The sequence below is a fragment of the Mixophyes fleayi genome, chromosome 8, assembly GCF_038048845.1.
Source record: "Mixophyes fleayi isolate aMixFle1 chromosome 8, aMixFle1.hap1, whole genome shotgun sequence".
NCBI classification, from domain to species: domain Eukaryota; kingdom Metazoa; phylum Chordata; class Amphibia; order Anura; family Limnodynastidae; genus Mixophyes; species Mixophyes fleayi.
The window spans coordinates 42,263,429-42,285,134 of record NC_134409.1 but is presented as its reverse complement, the minus strand read 5'-3'; the positions used below and the strand labels follow the sequence as shown (position 1 = coordinate 42,285,134).

At 37.3% G+C, this 21,706-nt stretch overlaps 1 protein-coding gene and 2 pseudogenes across 1 annotated transcript in view; 2 read left to right on the top strand and 1 right to left on the bottom strand.

The window, feature by feature from the left end:
* The window catches only part of LOC142100229 (calcium-activated chloride channel regulator 1-like), a 77,072-nt gene extending 60,382 nt beyond the window's left edge, over window positions 1-16,690 (top strand). Inside the window, exons 12-15 of the mRNA XM_075184162.1 lie at window positions 1,972-2,136; window positions 3,931-4,167; window positions 7,531-8,027; window positions 15,851-16,690. Coding sequence (XP_075040263.1) covers window positions 1,972-2,136; window positions 3,931-4,167; window positions 7,531-8,027; window positions 15,851-16,690 — 1,739 coding nt within the window. The remainder of the gene's footprint in view (window positions 1-1,971; window positions 2,137-3,930; window positions 4,168-7,530; window positions 8,028-15,850) is intronic.
* On the bottom strand, window positions 14,208-14,326 carry LOC142100464 (5S ribosomal RNA; annotated as a pseudogene).
* A 2,437-nt stretch (window positions 16,691-19,127) lies between the features above and the next one.
* Window positions 19,128-19,246, top strand: LOC142100463 (5S ribosomal RNA; annotated as a pseudogene).
* The last annotated feature ends 2,460 nt before the right edge of the window (window positions 19,247-21,706 follow it).

Sequence of the window (21,706 nt, the reverse complement as noted above, 5' to 3'; positions counted from 1 at the left end):
GGTTTGGAGTAGCATATATTCTGCATTTCATGAATGTATTACTGCATAAATGTGTTATACAGATGCAAAATGTGTCAACATCATGCAGGGTGGGTTGACATCTTTAATTTTTTATTTTTCCCATATTGTATTAGTTAATTTAGATTTAGACTTTTTTTTACATTGTATTTAGCCTTTTATTTATTTATTTTTGCTTTGGGGGGCCACAGACATGCAGAAGCAACTTGATTCATGTTTACCCTGATCCTCAGTAATATCAGGTAACTTCTAATAGTGATTTAACACCAACTTGGTTGCAGCTTGAAATAGATCCCTATTATCAGATATCATTTTACTACTATGAGACAAGTGAGACAAGTGAGAAATAGATCCTCTTGAAGGTAGTCCCAGTGACAATTTAATAGCATGTCATCCAATGCGGAAGAAACACATCTACATTGGCGGGACACAGCTCAGATTGAGTGCTATTTTTGAAAAATTGTTGGACCAGGAGCAAGATTATGGCCAGGCCAAAATGTAGAGAACAGTTCTCAGTCTAAGATGTAGTGTTTAACTGGTCCTGAGGTAATTACCTAGACAATGGAGCACTCAGGTCAACCAGCCATTTCTCACAATTTAGTCTCTCTAGCCAGTCTTTTGATCCCATACACTCCAATGTATAGCCAATCAAATCAAAATTCAATTCCTGCCAACTTGCTGTTTCTAGCCAAAACTCTCTACCAAGATGGTAGGGATTTGTACCCCCCTTTCTTCCCTCAGACTCCCTACTTCAGCATACACAACAGGTGGACAGATCCACGAGCAGCTCCCGGTGTAGCAGAGATTCTAGGTAACAGGTTTGGGATCTGGTCACCCTCTATATCTGGTTGGAGACAAAACTCCAAACTCAGAGTCAGAAAAATAGCCAACAACCCCTGGGTCCTCTTGCAGGGCCTTTGTAAACAATCTATCTTTCCCATGGTTGAAAACCAACTCCAGAAGGTAAATCTAAGTTCATAGATGATGTTATTGGAGGTTAAAAATAGGAGTATCATCCCCACATTGGTTTCCCCCATGATGGTCTGGTACCTAGGAGTCTGAAACAATTACAGGGAGAATAATAGCTGCTCATACAGCTGCTGATTGAGTTAATCCCAATAAGTAAGAGATCCTCCCTATTTGAACCCTTTCCATGCTTTGTGAGATGGAACGAGATTTAAATAATCCAGACTTCCAGTAAATTAAGATGTCATCTGATGCTATGTCCAGATAAGTGTATGTAACAACCCTGGTATTGTTTAAGTATAAGGTGGTTATATTTAAATACATCCACAGTCAGAGGTTGTAATGATGTGCTTAATATAGTTCAAACAAAGTTCTATTCAAGTTGACAGTTACCACAAGAATCATGCATTTTAAAAGTTTATGACAGATGGGGAGGATAGTGCTTGTCATACCGATCTTGTCACACTCATCTTTGCTGCCCTTGGTGTTATCCCACCTGAAAAAAAATCTAATTTAACCCATTCGAATGAATGGCCCTGCCAGAATCCCTTTGGTTCAGCAAAACCAATGCAAACCCTCTACCCAATGTTTCTCCAGACTTAACATTCTGTAGTAATGTAAAAAGCACAGAATGGTTATAGTTTCATCTTACTGCTGTGGGGCCTGAGACCTACTTATTAGCTCTACTTGAAGTAAATTGGCAGTTTCACTGTGGCCACAATGACCCACTGATAGGCTGGTATTTCAATATAAAGTGGCCATTAACAAGATCCAATATAAAATAGAGTGAAAAACATAAGAAATATAACTGATTATAAAATATATTATAAGATTTTCTAATTATAATGTATCATTTAACTAAGGCATTATATATTAGCTATATGTATTTAAGTGAACAATTTAGTATAATTATTTCAATACACACAGTGCTGGCCACTTCTTATGCCATTTTAATTATAACTTCAGTATTTTGTTGAATGTATTAAGGTGTTGACATAGCAAAGAATGATGGAATCTACTCAAGATATCTCACGACTTTCAGTACCAATGGAAGATACATTCTGAAAGTACGAGCTATAAGTGAAGAGAAGAAAAGTCGACTGACATTGCCCAAGAGTAGTGCTCTTTACATACCTGGCTTTAATGATAAAGGTGAGAAGACAGTTTGCATTGAAAACTAAATAATATTTTGCATTGAAAATATTTAAATAAGTACAGTTAAATTATATGTATTCCATTTGTGCTTAGAGAAGAAACATGTACCCATTCCCTCTCCATATACTCCTCACCAATAATGGGTGTCTAACAACCTCCAGGTATTACAGAGTGATAGCTCCAAAAGAGTGGTACTGTTCTTATTATGATTGGAAGACAAAAGCATCTATACTGCATACTATGCTTTGTTTGTGTATAATATATAATATACCTGCAGTATATTCTATATGGAGAAAAGTATTTGACCACACCTGTTAATTATTGACTTGAGGTGTTGCAATCAGACCTGGTGCCAGAGCTGTATATAATCAAGCACCTAGCCATGTAGTCTCCATTTGCATAGCTTTGTGATACAAAATGGGTCTTTCTGAAGAGCTCAGTGACTTCAAGCATGGTACTGTGATAGGATGCCACCTTTACAGTAAGATGGTTTGTGAAATTTCATCCCTGATGGATATTCCACAGCCAACTGTAAGTGATATTATTAGAAAGTGGAAGCGTTTAGGAACAACAGAAACTCAGCTACAAAATGGAGGACCACATAAAATCACAGAGCGGGGTCAACAACTGTGAAGGCACATGGTGCGTAAATATCGCCAATGCTCTGCTGATTCCATCGCTGAACAGTTCCAAACTTCCACAGGCATGTGTGGAAGCACAAAAACTGTGCAGTGGGCGCTTAATGGAATGGGTTTCCATGGTCGAGCATCTGCATACAAGCCTCACATCACCAAGACCAATGCCAAGCGTTGGATTGAGTGCTGTAAAGCACACCAACAGTGGACTGTGGAGCAGTGGATTCGTGTTCTGTGGAGTGATGAATCACGCTTCTCTGTTTGGCAGTCAGAACACCGAGTTTGGGTTTGGCAGATGCCGGGAGAACGTTATTTGCCTGACTGCATCATGCCAACTGTGAAGTTGGTATAGGGCTGTTTTTCAGTGTTTGGGCTAGGCCCTTTATCTCCAGTGAATGGCAATCTAAATGCTTCAGCATGCCAAGTCATTTTGGACAATGCAATGCTTCCAGTTTGGTGAAGACCCTTTTCTATTACAACCTGACTGTGCCCTAGTGCACAAGGCAAGGACTACAAAGACATGGTTTGATGAGTTCGGTGGGGAAGAACTTGACTGGCCCGCACAGAGCCCTAACCTCAAACCCCATCTAACACCTTTGGGATGAACTGGAATGGAGATTGCTAGTCAGGCCTTCTTGTCCTACAACAGTGCCTGACCTCATAAATGCTCTACAGAATGAGTTGGCACAAATTCCCACAGATACACTCCTTTATCTTGTGGAAAGCCTTCCAAGAGGAGTGGAAGCTGATATCGCTGCAAAAGGGCAACCAACTCCATATTAAAAAATATGTATTCGAATACAATGTCATTCCTGCCCCTGTTGGTGTAATAGTCACACGTCCGAAAACTTTTGTCTATATAGTGTATTTCTCCAAGATTATTCTATTAGGTCTTTAATTTCAAACAGTCTTATGTTTAAATTGTACTTGATTTTTTAAAAATACTTTAATCCAAAAAATAGGTTCTTTGTAAATTCATCTGGATAAGCAACATTTATTCTTATATGTGATAAGATCATTTCTAAATGCACTTTAGGTGAGCCCTTTTTGAATTGTATCAATTATTCTATTACAAAATGTATTAGTAAACATGGAAATGGAAATTGTTAGAATGTAGCAAAATTCATATATAAAACACCTTACATGTTTACTCTAGGTAAGATAACTATAAATCCTCCAAGACCCACTGTGAATGAGGATGATCTTCAGGTTAATTTTGGGGCATTTAGTAGGACAGCCTCCGGTGGCTCTTTTTTGCTGTCCAATGTGCCTTCAGGAGAGCAACCGGATCTCTTAAACCCTGAGAAAATATCTGACTTGGAAGCAAGATTAGTAAATCGAAGGATTGTGTTGTCTTGGACAGCAACTGGTGATGATCTGGACCATGGACAAGGTATTAATAATTATTCAATTATTATGTTATAGCTACAAATTAACTCCAAACAATAAAATAATTTAGATTATTTTGGGTGAAATGTAACAAGTTAAACATGTATGTATTTGGTTAATACAGGCAAAAAAGGGAGTTGGAGCCATCAGGCAACAAATTCAGACAGGAAATGAAACAATGTATAACATGAGGACCTGGGGGTAAATTTGCTTACACCTGCTTTGCAAAGAATTAATATGTACACAGATCACTAAACACACAGTGCACCAGATGCCCCCTGGAATCTGTGCCATAACTGCATTGTACAGAACACTAATCGCCTATTCGCAAAACTTGAATCTTCACAAAACTTACCCTCTGCACTTTCTGTCATTCCCAACTTTATATTTTTTCACTCCATATGCCTGTGAAGCAATGCCTTCTTATGGTGAAGGTTAAGCCAGTCCTTGTGGTTATTAACACCTGCTTAGTCTTTATGGTGGTCAAGACACACACCTTTAGCTGGTTGGCAAGCACTCCATCTGGGTGTACGTTAAGCCGCAATTTCTTCATTGCCGTAATGAGACATACCTCATTTCAGTGCCAAGGCTCTAACTCCATCGGGTGCTGTAAAAAATTGCTTCTTAACACCCCTACCTTCACCTATGCATAGTGGCTCTCAAGCTCTGTTCTGCTCCCAACCTCCTTCTAGTGGCCTCCAGGTACATGTTAAACAACAGCTGCTTATGGGACCTGATGAGACATGTCTCTTTTCAGTTGCTGTCAAGCCCTGCATCTGCTCAAGACCACTCCCATCCTCCTATTTTTTCCAAACATGTGCCTCCTTCTAGTCCCAGTGGCTGTCAAGTCCTCTCCTATCTCTCATCCCCACTCCCGGTGGTTGTCAACCTCCCACCTACTGTTTGCTGTTGTGCTTTTGTTCCCAGCCCAGAATCAACTCTTGTCCTCCTTCATCTGCTCAGCACTTGCCTAGTGTAGAGGACTGTGATATCCTTTAGAGCAGGGTTGTCCAACCCGTGGCCCGCGGGCCACATGCGGCCCAGCACGTCTGTAAATGTGGCCCAGAAGGAGTTTTGGTTGTGGCAAGGGGGCAGCACAGTTAATGGAAAAAAAAAATTCTGCAAAAAAAAGAAAAGAAAATACTTACCTTGAGGTCACGCGGTCACATCAGCTGGTACTCTGGCTCCCTCCCTTGTTTCCTCCGTGCGGTGCTCGCAGTGAATGTCGGGCGTGATATCATCACGCCCAACATCCATTGCGGAGCGCAGCACAGAGGAGTCACCCACGCGAGAAGAACAATCAGCAGCACGGAATTGGAGAAAAGAAGAGAAGAGGACAGGAGAACAAGCCGATTAAAAGGTAAGTTAAGGGGGATTTTTTTTATTATTTCAAGGGACGCTGACCAGTGAATAAAAGTCACCTGGTCCTGGAGCATCATGGACCTTATCTCCCTGCTACATACTTCTACTTGTAATACTAATGGGGCATTATATATTATTCTCTTTGGCCCATTATAAGTTGTTATCCCTTAACTAACATAGTGGTGTAAATAGCAAAACAGGTCACAATTTGGGGTCACAGTGATGTATATGTCAGTTACCGCAGGCCTGGTCAGGGCACCCTGATATACAATGCCTGGCTTAAATGCACTTTATTGATATTGCATCGAAACAATACAAAAAGTGATTATAGTATAATAACTAGAGAGGATATTTTGAACAGGGCGATTGAAAGGTAAGTATAGGGGGATTTGAAAAAAAAGTGATATATATATATATATATATATATATATATATATATCACTTTTTTTTCTCATATATATATGTTAATTATGTTTTCTATGGTTTTTTGGATGATCAGCTATCGTTATTGTTGGTGTATCTTATGTGCAGCCCAAACCAACTCGTTGTCTTCCAATGTGGCCCAGGGAAGCTAAAAGGTTGGACACCCCTGCTTTAGAGTGTATATTAAGCTGTGTGCTGTACTGCACAGTGTATGGGGGTTACGTGAGGCACTGCAGACACAATGGGTCTGTCCAATACTGCAGATTGTATTTTGATTGACATTTGTTATGTGTTGCAGACAGTATGGCAGTTGCTGTATTGTAATTAACTGGACAACTAGCAACATTTTTAATGGGCCCCAACTCCTCCCATCTTTTCTTCAGCTCTAACCCCAACATTACTAAAGTTACCAACACCCAATTTTCTGCATACCAAAACAAAATGCAGCTTCAAGACACTACTTGAATATTTATCACTGAACCAGCTGATAAGACCACCTTAAAAGGAACAAACACACAAAGAATTCCCCCAGCACACTGCTATAGCCAGCAAAAGACCTGATATTTCTACTGTAGATTAAAAATACAAAAGTCTTAGTAGCACAAATTTGCAAATGTATGTTAAAGCCACCCACCACTCCACGGCGCTTTTGCTAATAGGGTGGTCCTAACTCTAAACAGTGATAGTCCCATATATTTGGGTCATACATATGTGTTTTTAAATTGAGAGCTAACCTACCGAAGAGTCCAATATGTATTTCCACATCAAAGTGGGATCTATACTTGCGTTTACTGTAAGGTATTGCTGATGATACTGTCCCGGGTGTCTCATCCGATGTACTGGCAAGCAGGCTTGCAATGTGTAGATGAAAAGGGAAGTAGGGGGTGATCAGTCCCGCTACTGTAGATGGTAGAGGTTGCGGTCCACGTGCAGTAGCAACGTACTTCCGGTCCTAACTTCCGGGTGTGATGTCACATCCGGTGATGCTATTGGCCAATAGAATAGTGGAGGGCGGAGACCCAATGCGTTTTGGCGGAATTACTTTCTTTTTCCCTTGAGAGAGTCATTCTGACGAAACGCATGTTTATTGTTCTTGTTAATTTCAACATACACAAACATACACTACCCCAAATATAAAAATGCTATAACACATATGAGTCTCCTACAATTTATTACTCCAGGGGGTAAATGTATTAAGAGCCGATTTCTGCAGTTTGCCGGAAATTGGCAAGTGAAAATTTAACGAGGCAATGGCTTTATATGAAAAAACAATGCCTTTAAAGCCATTGCCGGTTTAAATTTCACTGCAAATTCACTGATTTCTGGCGACTTGATGATATCGGCACATAATACATTTACCCGCAGAATTTTACATGTAAAATTAATTATAGCAAAATCTAAACCTATAACTAGTTAAGGCAATTACAACACATATACTTGAGGTTTGTTATAAGCCAGCTAGCATAAACAATTTTACTGAAATGTAATTGTTCTTAAAATATTTTGAATATAAATGTATAATAAATGTAAAAACAAAATAAACAATTAAAAATATGGATTACTTTTTTTCCTATTTTTTCAGCTTCATCATATGAACTAAGAATGAACACAGACCCAAAGGAAATCAGAGATAACTTTGAAACTAGCACTCTGGTTAACACTGCCAGCCTTATCCCACTGTCAGCTGGATCAAGAGAAACCTTTACATTTGCACCTGAGAATGTTAAAATAATAAATGGCACTATCCTGTATTTTGCAATAATTGCCATTGACAAAGTTTTTCAGAAATCAGATATGTCAAACATTGCACAGGCTGCTTTCTATGATGTTCCAATATTACCTACTAGCACACCTCTGACTAGTACACCTCTGACTAGTACACCTCTGACTAGTACACCTCTGACTAGTACACCTCTGACTAGTACACCTCACACCACTACTACTACTGATGTAATTACAAACTCCAAAGACTCTGGGGGACTGAATGTAACAACAATCACTCTTATAATATGTTGCACAACAATTATAATTTGTCTACTTATATGTATTGTTATTTGTGTTGCCTGCCATAAGACTAAAGTACGTCATAAATAGAATTATAAAACACAGTGAACTAAAATTGTGCATGGTATGTTAATAACAAATCATTTGTATATTCTCAACAGATGTGATTCATTTTCACATAAATCTGTGGGATCATTCATGACCAGACAACACATACCTGTACAGTTTTTATAGACTATCATTCTGTAGCAATAGGTTTCCCGATTACTATCACTCGCATGAACCCCTTGATAGATAGGGAGAAGCCCTATTTCCAGCAAAAAAACAAATTTTCTCCCTGATATAGGGCTTTTTTCCATTTAATAAACAGAGACCAAAATAAGGAACTTCTTACAGATTTATCTTACTACCAATGAAGACATTAAAATTTGTGTTAAACAAAAATGCTGTTCTGCATAACATAAAGAGAAGTTCTATGTGAGTCCACAAAAGCTGTCATCTTGCTTCACAAAGCCTTGCTTGCTCATTCTAAGGCAGACACAAATTTGGTGCATGATGTCACAAAACAAGAAACATTAAAGGCATTATTTGATTTCTGTGTTGCAAATGACTCCCATTGTCTGTCTGTTTATTGTTTATATGATTGTATATTTATAGCTACAGTTACCAATAAAGAATTTGTAAACCCCAGGAGTATTGCTTGTGCTGATAAAGGGGGTGGCGACTGTACCACCCACAGTAGTACACACAATTTAATTTTAAAACAGACTCTACTGTATCTTTTAGGAGAGTGCTAACAAAAAGAGAAAATGACAAAAAGAGAAAATGACAACAGAAATATAACACAATAGACAATTTTCACATTGTTTTAAACCAGCAGAAATTTGGATATTAATAATGAATGTGTATGTGTACACTTATTCAGTCCACCCAAATGAACTTGTCCTTCACTCGCTGCAGATTGATGGGACCCTTAGGTCAAGCTCTATCTTCAAAGAAAGTTTACACAAGTCTCTCCTTGTGAGACAGCATTCATTTATTATTATTTATTATTTGCAAAGAAAGTTTACTTTAATTATAGAATTGAACAACAGGTTAGGTGGCCCTAGAAGTCTTAGAATTAAATAACAACAGATATCACACTTACAGAAACCTTATTCTCTCTGTAATGTCTAGGAGTATTCAGCTAAAGCTATAAAGAGATTTAGGGGTATATTTACTAAACTGTGAGTTTGAAAAAGTGGAGATGTTGCCTGTAGCAATCAATCAGATTCTAGCTCTCGTTTTGTAGAATGTACTAAATAAATTATAGCTAGAATCTGATTGGTTGCTATAGGCAACATCTCCATTTTTTCAAACATGCAGTTTAGTAAATATACCCCTTAGAGTTCAGACTTTAATATTCAGTTTGCTGATGTATCAGGGACTGGCTTGAAAAACAGACCTGCAGTAATGCCGCACAGAGGAAGGAGGGAGAGTGCCCTGCACTCCATCCTCCTTCAGATATGCTGTGTAATCTCCATGCACTGTGCAGAAGAAGTCACGTGACACGAAAAATTGGCTGCTCCCAGAGCAGGTAGGAGACATTGCAGATAAATGTTCCATGAAAGTTGACAAAACGTATGAATCTTTGTGCAGCTTTTACTGATGTTGGGACTGGCCAGTGACAAATGGCTTCTAACTTTTTTTGGATGCATCTCAACACCTTTGAGGCAGAATATTTCAAAGAAAATTATCAGTTTCACAATCAAAACAGCAGTTTTAGAATTTAGCCATAAGCCTGTGACTGTCTGAAGCACATGCTGACAATGTTCCCTTAAGTTATCAGAATAAACTAAAATGTCATCTAGATAAATAATTCCAAAATGGTCCAATAAGTCACAAACAACATCCTTAACTTTACAACTTTGAATACTATAAAGTTGCAGGGACATGTGCTCCAGCAGTTTTGGAATCTAAGGCAAAAAATACCTGTTACAAATAATGACATTATTTAAAGCACTTAGTGTTGATAAACCCCTGGTGAAGATTGAGACAGAAAAAAGATGATGATGACTTATTATAAACTAAGCACATATGCTGCTGATGCAGAGTTAGATGCATCCTGAGTTGCTTACGGCTCTAAATACGGACAGAAATATACACATTTTCTGTGCTCTTTTTTTATGAGTAAGTTACTTCTGTTTTGCGTACAACTTTGCATCAGCCCCTGTGTGTATTATAACAAAAAATGGAAGTATATAATGATGAGCAATATAACTGCTCACCTTTGGTTAATATTTTCATGCTTCCAATAAGATGAATTCTCTTTTCCAATTAAAAAATATAAAAATAATTAGCTTGCTTGAAGCAAGTTGAAAGATTTACTACATTTATTGTAAAAGAGAATTAACATTATTGGAAGCATGAAAACTTTTTCAATAGGTTAACAGTTATATTGTTCATCATTATATACTTGCATTTTTTATTATAGCACGCACTATGGTGGTACTAAAAGGCTAGAGCACTCTTTCTAGATATATATTTTATGCTGCTCCTCGTCTAAAAACACAATTTATATAAAAAAGAAAAAAGCGCAATTTAAACAGTAGTATCAGTAAATAGTCTGTTAAAAATGCAATGAAAAATGACGTGGCATTTGGAGGACACAATCAAAAAAGAAATACTAATGGTCATAAAAAGAAAATATAGTTTGATAAAAGAATAAACAATAAAACATAAAATGGCACATACCATAAAAAGAAAAAATAACTAAAATAGCACATATTAATAGATCTGTTTAGGATTACTGGCGTAGTGAAGCGGAAAAGGACTGGTATCATAAATCAGGAAGTGTCAGTAGACCTTACCTTATTATGCCCTAAGAACATGCATAATTTTGATTATTGATAGAGATCTTCTACTAGTCCCTTGGAACTCCGGATGGCACTTGATAATCCTTTAGCTTGTTGATAGCATGAGCCACGTGAAGGGAATTTAGATAGCAAGGTAACAGAAGCCATCATGGGTCAAAAAGTATAATGCCAAAAAGAATGTTGTGGTGTGCTTTGCTCCTTCCTACTCATTTTGTCTGTAACAGACTTTTTCAAGGATGATATTTAGAGAGGCTACTTGTAGCATATCTTTCATTTCTATTGGATGGACAATTAAGTCTTTAATTAAAAGTTAAAATCAGTATATAAGGATAAAATAATTTCAATAGAGAACCATGCGTCAAAATGAAATAAGATAAAATACATTCTTAAAACATTAAAATAAGTAAGCAACAAAAATATAAAATAAAATAAGAAAAAAATAAGAAAAAATCATAAAAATAAAAAATAAAGATAAAAATAGGAAAAAACAATAACAATAAAGTAAAAAATGGAAAGATGTACTAATTAAAAATGACTATCAATTATCAAAATAAAATCTATTCTGCATCCTTTAAACAAACTTTAAGACCCTCAAAAAATAGCTGATCATTTCCGTGAATTTTACTCCAAAGTATATGATTTGCATGCTGATAATTCCCCCCCTAAAGACCTCCAGACCAGGATCGGGCAATTTCTAGAATCTTGTCAACTACCAACACATTCTGAGGCACAACTAGCCTCTTTGAATGGAGAGATAACATCCAAGGGACTAAAACTCACCATCAAAGCTCTTAAAAATACATCTGCCCTTGGCCCAGATGACTTCACTGCTATATAGTACAAAAAAATGCTACCAGCCCTATCCCCCATGCTCTTAGTTGTATTTAAAACTATACTTCTAGGCAGGAAGTTTGACTGGGCCACTACCAGAGCAAATATAGTTGTAATTTCTAAAGAAGGGAAAGACCCCAACCAATGTGTGAGTTACTGTCCTATTTCCCTGTTAAATGTGGATCTGGGGCCTGATTCATTAAGGATCTTAACTTAAGAAACTTCTTATTTCAGTCTACTGGACAAAACCATGTTACAATGCAAGGGGTGCAAATTAGTATTCTGTTTTGCACATAAGTTAAATACTGACTGTTTTTTTATGTAGTAATAGTTGAGTACTCTCAATTTTAAAAGATATTATGTTCAAGCAAACAAAAACGTTTTGGAGTAAAACGATGTTTACCAATTACATAAAACAAAATATGGTTCTGAGGGGCCTCAGACCAAAGGTATACCCAGCTTTCGAATTAATCAATGAGGACCTCAAAAGGGATTGGGAAATAACTCTAACAAAATGCTCTAATGAGCTGATTCAAATTCTGATAAAGCATGATGGTCTATTACTGGAGCAGTATACCAAAGAGATAACTGAATTAAGTGTCAAATTAAAACAATTTGAAAATCTAGATAGTTTTCAGAAAGCATACGACAAATTTGAGAAGGAGTTGGATCAATTTGAGAAAACAGTGATGGATAAAAAAACGCATTAAATTTACAAGCGATCGTAATTATTACCTTAACAACACTGTTTTCAAATGGAACTACAAGAAACCGATCAGCAAATCAATCTCCTTTAACAGTGTTTCAGAAATTGATTAATCGGAGGGTGAAACAACAGATCTATCTGTATCCTCAAGAGAGGATTCCCTATATAGGAGAGATTTTTTTAAGGCTGCGCCCAAGAAATCGGGACGGGGGAACAAAGTAAAATTAGACAGATACACAGGGGGGGGGGGGGTTGAAATCCAGAAAGAAAGAGGAAAACAATGGAGGAGCAGGAAACCCCTTACCCCCCTCGGAGGAACCACAGACGAACCAGGGTTTAGAAGATGGCTTAAGAATTATCAATCTTACAGATAGACAGCTGTACCCAATCCACATCAAACTTTTGAGTAAGGAACTATCATTCTCTCCATCATACCAGTTCAATAGATTCGAATGGGAGAAGGACTTAATGCTCTTCTCTAGGAAATTACTTATACACACAATGTACCTCGCTCAATTGCCAAAAATGTGGATATACACTGATCAGATGTTATTGAATGATAGATGTAGGTGCATATAACTTGTATTATTGGTGAATATACATCAGAATATAATGAAATTGAAGTGGTCAAGTGTATGACTCAAATTGAGAGAATGGTATAAGGAGGCTATATGAATATGAGACAATACCATTTGAAAATAAAATCAAATAAAAAGTAAAAACGATGAACAATATGAAAAGTAAAAACCAAAGGTTTAATCAGTGATTGGTCATACACATAGTGAACTAAATAACATAGCTCTGTAACATCATGTGCCAACAGATTAAAAATAATAAGAAATATGTAAAATTATACCAATAAAAAAGTCAATCATAAAATCCAGCAGGGTTCCAGCGTCAACCCTTTCACAGGGAATCCCAATGAAATTGAAAATAAGCTTCCTATCCAAAACATCACAATGAGATAAATCCGATAGATGGAAACAAACTTTTGGGGATCAGAGAGCCGGTACTCACACTTCCAGATCACAAAATATATGTGGCAGGGTACCTGACCAAAGACATCAGGATCCAGGGACCGCGGTCCAGATGATATCCAAGCGGCAATTGTAACAGTGAAGCTCGCAAACCATGTGGGTAATGAAACAGAACAGCGGGGAAAAACGGAGTGCGTTCCAGCGTGGAACGCAAAATCCGGATATCCTGTTGTGTCTAGCGGATGTGGGTGTGTCCAACGCGTTTCATCTGCTCTGCAGATTTCTTCAGGGAATGTAGGTAATGGGTTGAGATTGTATAGTCGTTTATATAGTGTAGCCAATAATTGAGTGAATGGATACCCTTGAATTGGTCAGCTGTTAATCGACCATAATGTTAACATTGCCAGCAAATGCTTGTATGGTTAAACAAGCATGCTGCAATATAATAAACATAATATAATATTACAGGTGAACATATATATATAAAGCTTGCAAAATACAAACAAGGATAACAGCGCTAATAATCTTAATAAAAATATACATTTTACAGGTGAAGAAATGATATTACTTCTGGGTATGTCAATAAATACTGTAGGTGTATACAGATAATAGGATGGACAGTATGCCTAATTGAACCAATATTAAACTATACAACAAAAAAACTATTATGTAACTGACATATACCTCTGTTGGAATGCATATATGATGGAATGTCAGCAATCGAAATACAGCAATAAAGTTATAATTTGCAATTGTTCTCATCAATCATCATTTCAATAATAAAACCGTAATGATACAGATATAGATATATATTGTGTGTTGGTACATAGGAGATGACGTGCCTTTACACTCAATATCACCGTATTGGGATGTTTCTACTACATGTACTCTACTGTACCGGATGTTCCCGGGAGGTCGCCCAACCCGGTACTAGACCAGCTCCACTCTGCTTGGCTTCCAAGTTCGGTGGGGATTGGGCATTTCCAGGGTGGTATAACCGTAGTCTACATGGAGACACAATACCCAAAGGGACAAAGGTGACATAGGCACTGGATAGTCATCAACTAATAACCAATAATTCACAATATCCGAATGATATGACACCATATTATAATGAGACATCATATTCCATATTAAGTCCTCGTGGTGTTAATGTGTTAAAATAAAAAATCAGTCTGGTTTCTTCCCTGTTAATATTTTTGATTGGGTCTCCCCCTCTCCAGTTGTTGTGTACACACTTAATGCCGAAAAAAGTCAACCCTTTTGGGTCACAATTGTGGGTAGTTTTAAAGTGGCTAGAAAGGTGATGCTTCTCAAAACCATTACGTATATTCCTGACGTGTTCACTAATTCTGACCTTCAGTGGTCTTATTGTGCGGCCGATGTATTGTTTTCCACACGGGCAATTAATGAGGTAGATGACGTTCTTAGTGCTACACGTGATAAAGTCCTTAATCAGAAACTTCCTATTATCATGGGATGAAAAGACCTCAGTAATCCCATGTGTGTTAATTTGTTGGGTGGTACGGCAATTGACACATTTGCCACAGTGATAAAAACCTGATTTCTGTTGAATCTGGGTCAACCAGTTGGTGTGTGTGTGGTACTATCTTTAATATGATTTTTAACCAGAACTTTCTTCAAGTCTGGAGCTTTCCTGAAGACAATTTTAGGTTTAGCATGAATTAGAGGACCTAAAATTTCATCCTTTTGTATGATGTGCCAATGTTTATAAATAATGTGCTTTAAAGAATTGGCTTCTTTGGAGTAATCTGAAACAAAATATACCTGGTCATTACCAGTGTTAGTGTTATCTGGAGGAGTCGGTGGTATTGATGTTTTGTACCTCAATAGTTGATCCCGATCGGTACTAAGAAGTTTGTTAAATGCTGTATTGATAGTGTGATGATCGTATTGTTTCTCCTGAAAGTAAGATTTCAATTCAGTCCCCTGAGTGATGTAATCCTGTATGTTAGTGCAATTACGTCTAATCCTTGTAAATTGGCTGAATGGTATGCTCTTGAGCCACTGCGGATGGTGGTGACTGGTCGAAAGAATGTAACTATTGACATCTACTTGTTTCCTATAAGTTTTGGTTGCCAAGCAATTGTTTTGTATGAAAATTTCTAAATCAAGAAATTCTACAGATGATTGGCTGTGATTGGCAGTAAATTGAAGACCGTATTGATTGTCATTGATATGACTCAGAAATTGTAGAAGGGTGGATTCAGGACCATCCCATATGATAAGAACATCGTCAATATATCTACGCCAGAGCACCAGGTTTGCCTCCCAGTCATTATTGGACCAGATGTTATGGTCTTCCCAAAAACTCATATAGAGATTTGCATAACTGGGGGCAAACCTAGTGCCCATAGCTGTCCCTTGTGTTTGTAGGTAGAACTTGTCCTGGAACCAGAAATAGTTATGTCTAAGGATAAAATCAATATTTGTTAGTATGAAATCTGTCTGACTCTTGTCCATAGTGGGATCTTGTTCTAGAAAATAACGTGTACTATTGATGCCTAGGTCATGTTTAATGATAGTATAGAGCGAAGTCACATCGCAGGTTTAGAGAATCAGATCAATATTATAGACGCAGCCATTTGTCCCATGAAAAATGAACCAGCTTATCTAGAATTATCACAACTATTCAAGGGCAGATTGGCCCGTAAAGAACATTCAATTATTGATATTAAGAGATCAAAATATATGAGAGACAAATTTGGAATTAAATACAAAAAGGATAAACCTTCTAAAATAGTACAGACTATACACCAGATTCCCTCTAGATCTGATCACACTGTCAATCATATTCATAAACACTTACAAAGAACATCCGAATTACCATATAAAAAAATGGGTTTCACATACCAACAATACATGGCTTTCATACACCAGAAACCCACCAAAGCTATGCCTCAGATGGCGATATCCACTCATAAGACACCAGACAGCTCAAGATCTGATTCTGTTTCATTTTCTGTACATGATGACCCCAGTCTTGATTATGAACATCTAGCCATCCAATCATTTGAGGATGGTTGGAAACATCGGACACCTAAAGCATATAATGCATTAGGAAGTGACCTTACTCCAAATTTGGTCACTCCACCTTCAGGACATATTGATACCACCAATATCAATAAGGACAATACACTCTATGCGACACCAGGATTGGCCTTAGACAACCCAAATTTTGATCTAGTCCCCACCCAGCATGACACCCTTTCACAAATAGGTCATTTTTTAGGACTGGGCCCAAAATTCATGAGTACACACCTAAAACCCAGTCAGTCCCAGTCAGTCAAAAGGAAACTATACGACTCAGAAGAGGAAGGAGAGGAGGTCAAAAAAACAAAGCAATAAATACAACTAGAATTGATTCCAAACCTATTGGAATCTTCAATTTGAGCGATCACATTCTGTCTGAGTCACAGAATAATGTATTAAGCAAAGGACTCAAATATGCTCCAACTAGGTCCCTTGACAAATTTGACACCTATAGAGACGTACAACGCTTCATTAGGAAACTAACCCTTAAGAAATATTACGCCAAAACCCCCTTGGAACGTCAAGTTCTCAATTCCCCTGACACATATAAACATACCAATCTTAAACCAGAGTCTACTTTTTATCCGCGACAAATTAGGGTAGTCTTATAAACACATTCAAAACACTAGTTCTAGCAGATATTGATACCATTATTCCACATAAACAGAGAAACAAGACTGTTAATCTAACTACATTAGAAATGCAGGCACTCAAACAATTACAGGTTTTGGACAATATCATCATAAAACCGGCAGACAAAGGTGGGGGTATAGTCATTTTAAACACTACTGACTATATAACAGAGATGTATAGACTCCTATCTGATTCATCAACATATAAGCTCTTGGACACAAATCCAACAATGGAGTTTTCTGAGCTACTCAAAACTATCCTCACCCATGGTATAGAATTGGGCATACTTACCAATAAAGAATATAATTATATTTACAACTCTCACCCTGTAATTCCTGTTATATATTATCTCCCAAAAATCCATAAGAGTATCACACAACCACCAGGCAGACCAATCATTTCTGGGATTGGGTCAATTACAGCCAATCTTTCGCATTATTTGGACACTTATCTTCAACCGTTTGTTAAGATACAAAAAGCATATTTAAAAGACACTACACACATTTTACAGATTCTAAAAGGAATCACTTGGAACTCTAGATACTGGCTGGTCACCTGCGATGTGACTTCGCTCTATACTATCATTAAACATGACCTAGGCATCAATAGTACACGTTATTTTCTAGAACAAGATCCCACTATGGACAAGAGTCAGACAGATTTCATACTAACAAATATTGATTTTATCCTTAGACATAACTATTTCTGGTTCCAGGACAAGTTCTACCTACAAACACAAGGGACAGCTATGGGCACTAGGTTTGCCCCCAGTTATGCAAATCTCTATATGAGTTTTTGGGAAGACCATAACATCTGGTCCAATAATGACTGGGAGGCAAACCTGGTGCTCTGGCGTAGATATATTGACGATGTTCTTATCATATGGGATGGTCCTGAATCCACCCTTCTACAATTTCTGAGTCATATCAATGACAATCAATACGGTCTTCAATTTACTGTCAATCACAGCCAATCATCTGTAGAATTTCTTGATTTAGAAATTTTCATACAAAACAATTGCTTGGCAACCAAAACTTATAGGAAACAAGTAGATGTCAATAGTTACATTCTTTCGACCAGTCACCACCATCCGCAGTGGCTCAAGAGCATACCATTCAGCCAATTTACAAGGATTAGACGTAATTGCACTAACATACAGGATTACATCACTCAGGGGACTGAATTGAAATCTTACTTTCAGGAGAAACAATACGATCATCACACTATCAATACAGCATTTAACAAACTTCTTAGTACCGATCGGGATCAACTATTGAGGTACAAAACATCAATACCACCGACTCCTCCAGATAACACTAACACTGGTAATGACCAGGTATATTTTGTTTCAGATTACTCCAAAGAAGCCAATTCTTTAAAGCACATTATTTATAAACATTGGCACATCATACAAAAGGATGAAATTTTAGGTCCTCTAATTCATGCTAAACCTAAAATTGTCTTCAGGAAAGCTCCAGACTTGAAGAAAGTTCTGGTTAAAAATCATATTAAAGATAGTACCACACACACACCAACTGGTTGACCCAGATTCAACAGAAATCAGGTTTTTATCACTGTGGCAAATGTGTCAATTGCCGTACCACCCAACAAATTAACACACATGGGATTACTGAGGTCTTTTCATCCCATGATAATAGGAAGTTTCTGATTAAGGACTTTATCACGTGTAGCACTAAGAACGTCATCTACCTCATTAATTGCCCGTGTGGAAAACAATACATCGGCCGCACAATAAGACCACTGAAGGTCAGAATTAGTGAACACGTCAGGAATATACGTAATGGTTTTGAGAAGCATCACCTTTCTAGCCACTTTAAAACTACCCACAATTGTGACCCAAAAGGGTTGACTTTTTTCGGCATTAAGTGTGTACACAACAACTGGAGAGGGGGAGACCCAATCAAAAATATTAACAGGGAAGAAACCAGACTGATTTTTTATTTTAACACATTAACACCACGAGGACTTAATATGGAATATGATGTCTCATTATAATATGGTGTCATATCATTCGGATATTGTGAATTATTGGTTATTAGTTGATGACTATCCAGTGCCTATGTCACCTTTGTCCCTTTGGGTATTGTGTCTCCATGTAGACTACGGTTATACCACCCTGGAAATGCCCAATCCCCACCGAACTTGGAAGCCAAGCAGAGTGGAGCTGGTCTAGTACCGGGTTGGGCGACCTCCCGGGAACATCCGGTACAGTAGAGTACATGTAGTAGAAACATCCCAATACGGTGATATTGAGTGTAAAGGCACGTCATCTCCTATGTACCAACACACAATATATATCTATATCTGTATCATTACGGTTTTATTATTGAAATGATGATTGATGAGAACAATTGCAAATTATAACTTTATTGCTGTATTTCGATTGCTGACATTCCATCATATATGCATTCCAACAGAGGTATATGTCAGTTACATAATAGTTTTTTTGTTGTATAGTTTAATATTGGTTCAATTAGGCATACTGTCCATCCTATTATCTGTATACACCTACAGTATTTATTGACATACCCAGAAGTAATATCATTTCTTCACCTGTAAAATGTATATTTTTATTAAGATTATTAGCGCTGTTATCCTTGTTTGTATTTTGCAAGCTTTATATATATATGTTCACCTGTAATATTATATTATGTTTATTATATTGCAGCATGCTTGTTTAACCATACAAGCATTTGCTGGCAATGTTAACATTATGGTCGATTAACAGCTGACCAATTCAAGGGTATCCATTCACTCAATTATTGGCTACACTATATAAACGACTATACAATCTCAACCCATTACCTACATTCCCTGAAGAAATCTGCAGAGCAGATGAAACGCGTTGGACACACCCACATCCGCTAGACACAACAGGATATCCGGATTTTGCGTTCCACGCTGGAACGCACTCCGTTTTTCCCCGCTGTTCTGTTTCATTACCCACATGGTTTGCGAGCTTCACTGTTACAATTGCCGCTTGGATATCATCTGGACCGCGGTCCCTGGATCCTGATGTCTTTGGTCAGGTACCCTGCCACATATATTTTGTGATCTGGAAGTGTGAGTACCGGCTCTCTGATCCCCAAAAGTTTGTTTCCATCTATCGGATTTATCTCATTGTGACGTTTTGGATAGGAAGCTTATTTTCAATTTCATTGGGATTCCCTGTGAAAGGGTTCACGCTGGAACCCTGCTGGATTTTATGATTGACTTTTTTATTGGTATAATTTTACATATTTCTTATTATTTTTAATCTGTTGGCACATGATGTTACAGAGCTATGTTATTTAGTTCACTATGTGTATGACCAATCACTGATTAAACCTTTGGTTTTTACTTTTCATATTGTTCATCGTTTTCACTTTTTATTTGATTTTATTTTCAAATGGTATTGTCTCATATTCATATAGCCTCCTTATACCATTCTCTCAATTTGAGTCATACACTTGACCACTTCAATTTCATTATATTCTGATGTATATTCACCAATAATACAAGTTATATGCACCTACATCTATCATTCAATAACATCTGATCAGTGTATATCCACATTTTTGGCAATTGAGCGCAGTACATTGTGTGTATAAGTTTGATTTACATGAAGGGATTCCTGAGTATTGCTGTCCTTGCCTAAATTGGGGTTGAGCGCAGCCCTTCTATTGTTTTCACTAGGAAATTACTGCTTAAAAAAATTTACTTTAATCAATCTAACACCATTTGCCTTTCGGATTCTCAACAAAGAGATCTGACAATAGATTTATTTGAAACAGAAGAAGAGAGAAATGCACTCCTCATATTGGAGGAACTGAATACTGAAGACCATTCCCTAAATAAAGAAATTACGCCCCCCAAATTCAAGAAAAAAATCAACTTTCCTCCCGGACATATCTATCTGTCACCAGATTAAGATCTATAGGGAGTTGGTCTCCAAAGACCTGGACAAAGTACATCATACATGCTCACATAACGATTTAGGTGAAGGTAATATGAGTAGAAAAGAAAGAACAGCCTTAAAAGAAATTAAAATGTGGGATGATACCATCATTAAACCCTCAGACAAAGGGGGGAATATCGTCTTGTGGCCCAAAGAACAGTATTTAACAGAAATGTACAGACAGTTGAATGATGCAGAATGTTACCAACGCCTCATCTTCAACCCTACAGCTAATTATCTGTCAACCTATAACAAACTAATAAGACAAGTTTAGGAAGAGGGAACAATCTCAAAAGGAGATTATGAATATTTAGAGGTTCACAATCCAAAAATACCAACAATTTACATTATCCCGAAGATACATAAAAATGAATCCAACCCCCCAGGAAGACCAATAGTCTCAGGGATAGGCTGCCTTACAGAAAATGCAAGTAAGCGCATAGATCTACATCTACGCAAACATGTAACAAGCCTTGACTCTTATGTGAGGGATACACTAGATGTATTATCAAAACTTAATAATGTGATAATTAATGATTCCACAAAGCTAGCCTCTTTAGACTTTGAATCACTGTATACTAACATCCTACACCAACAAGACATTAATGCTGTTCATCATTTTCTGAATATGGAGAAACAGAACAACTTTAATGAATTTCTCCTACAACTACTACAATTCACCCTAAGAACTACTTGATATTTGAAGACAAATTCTTTTTTCAAATATGGGGGACGGCAAT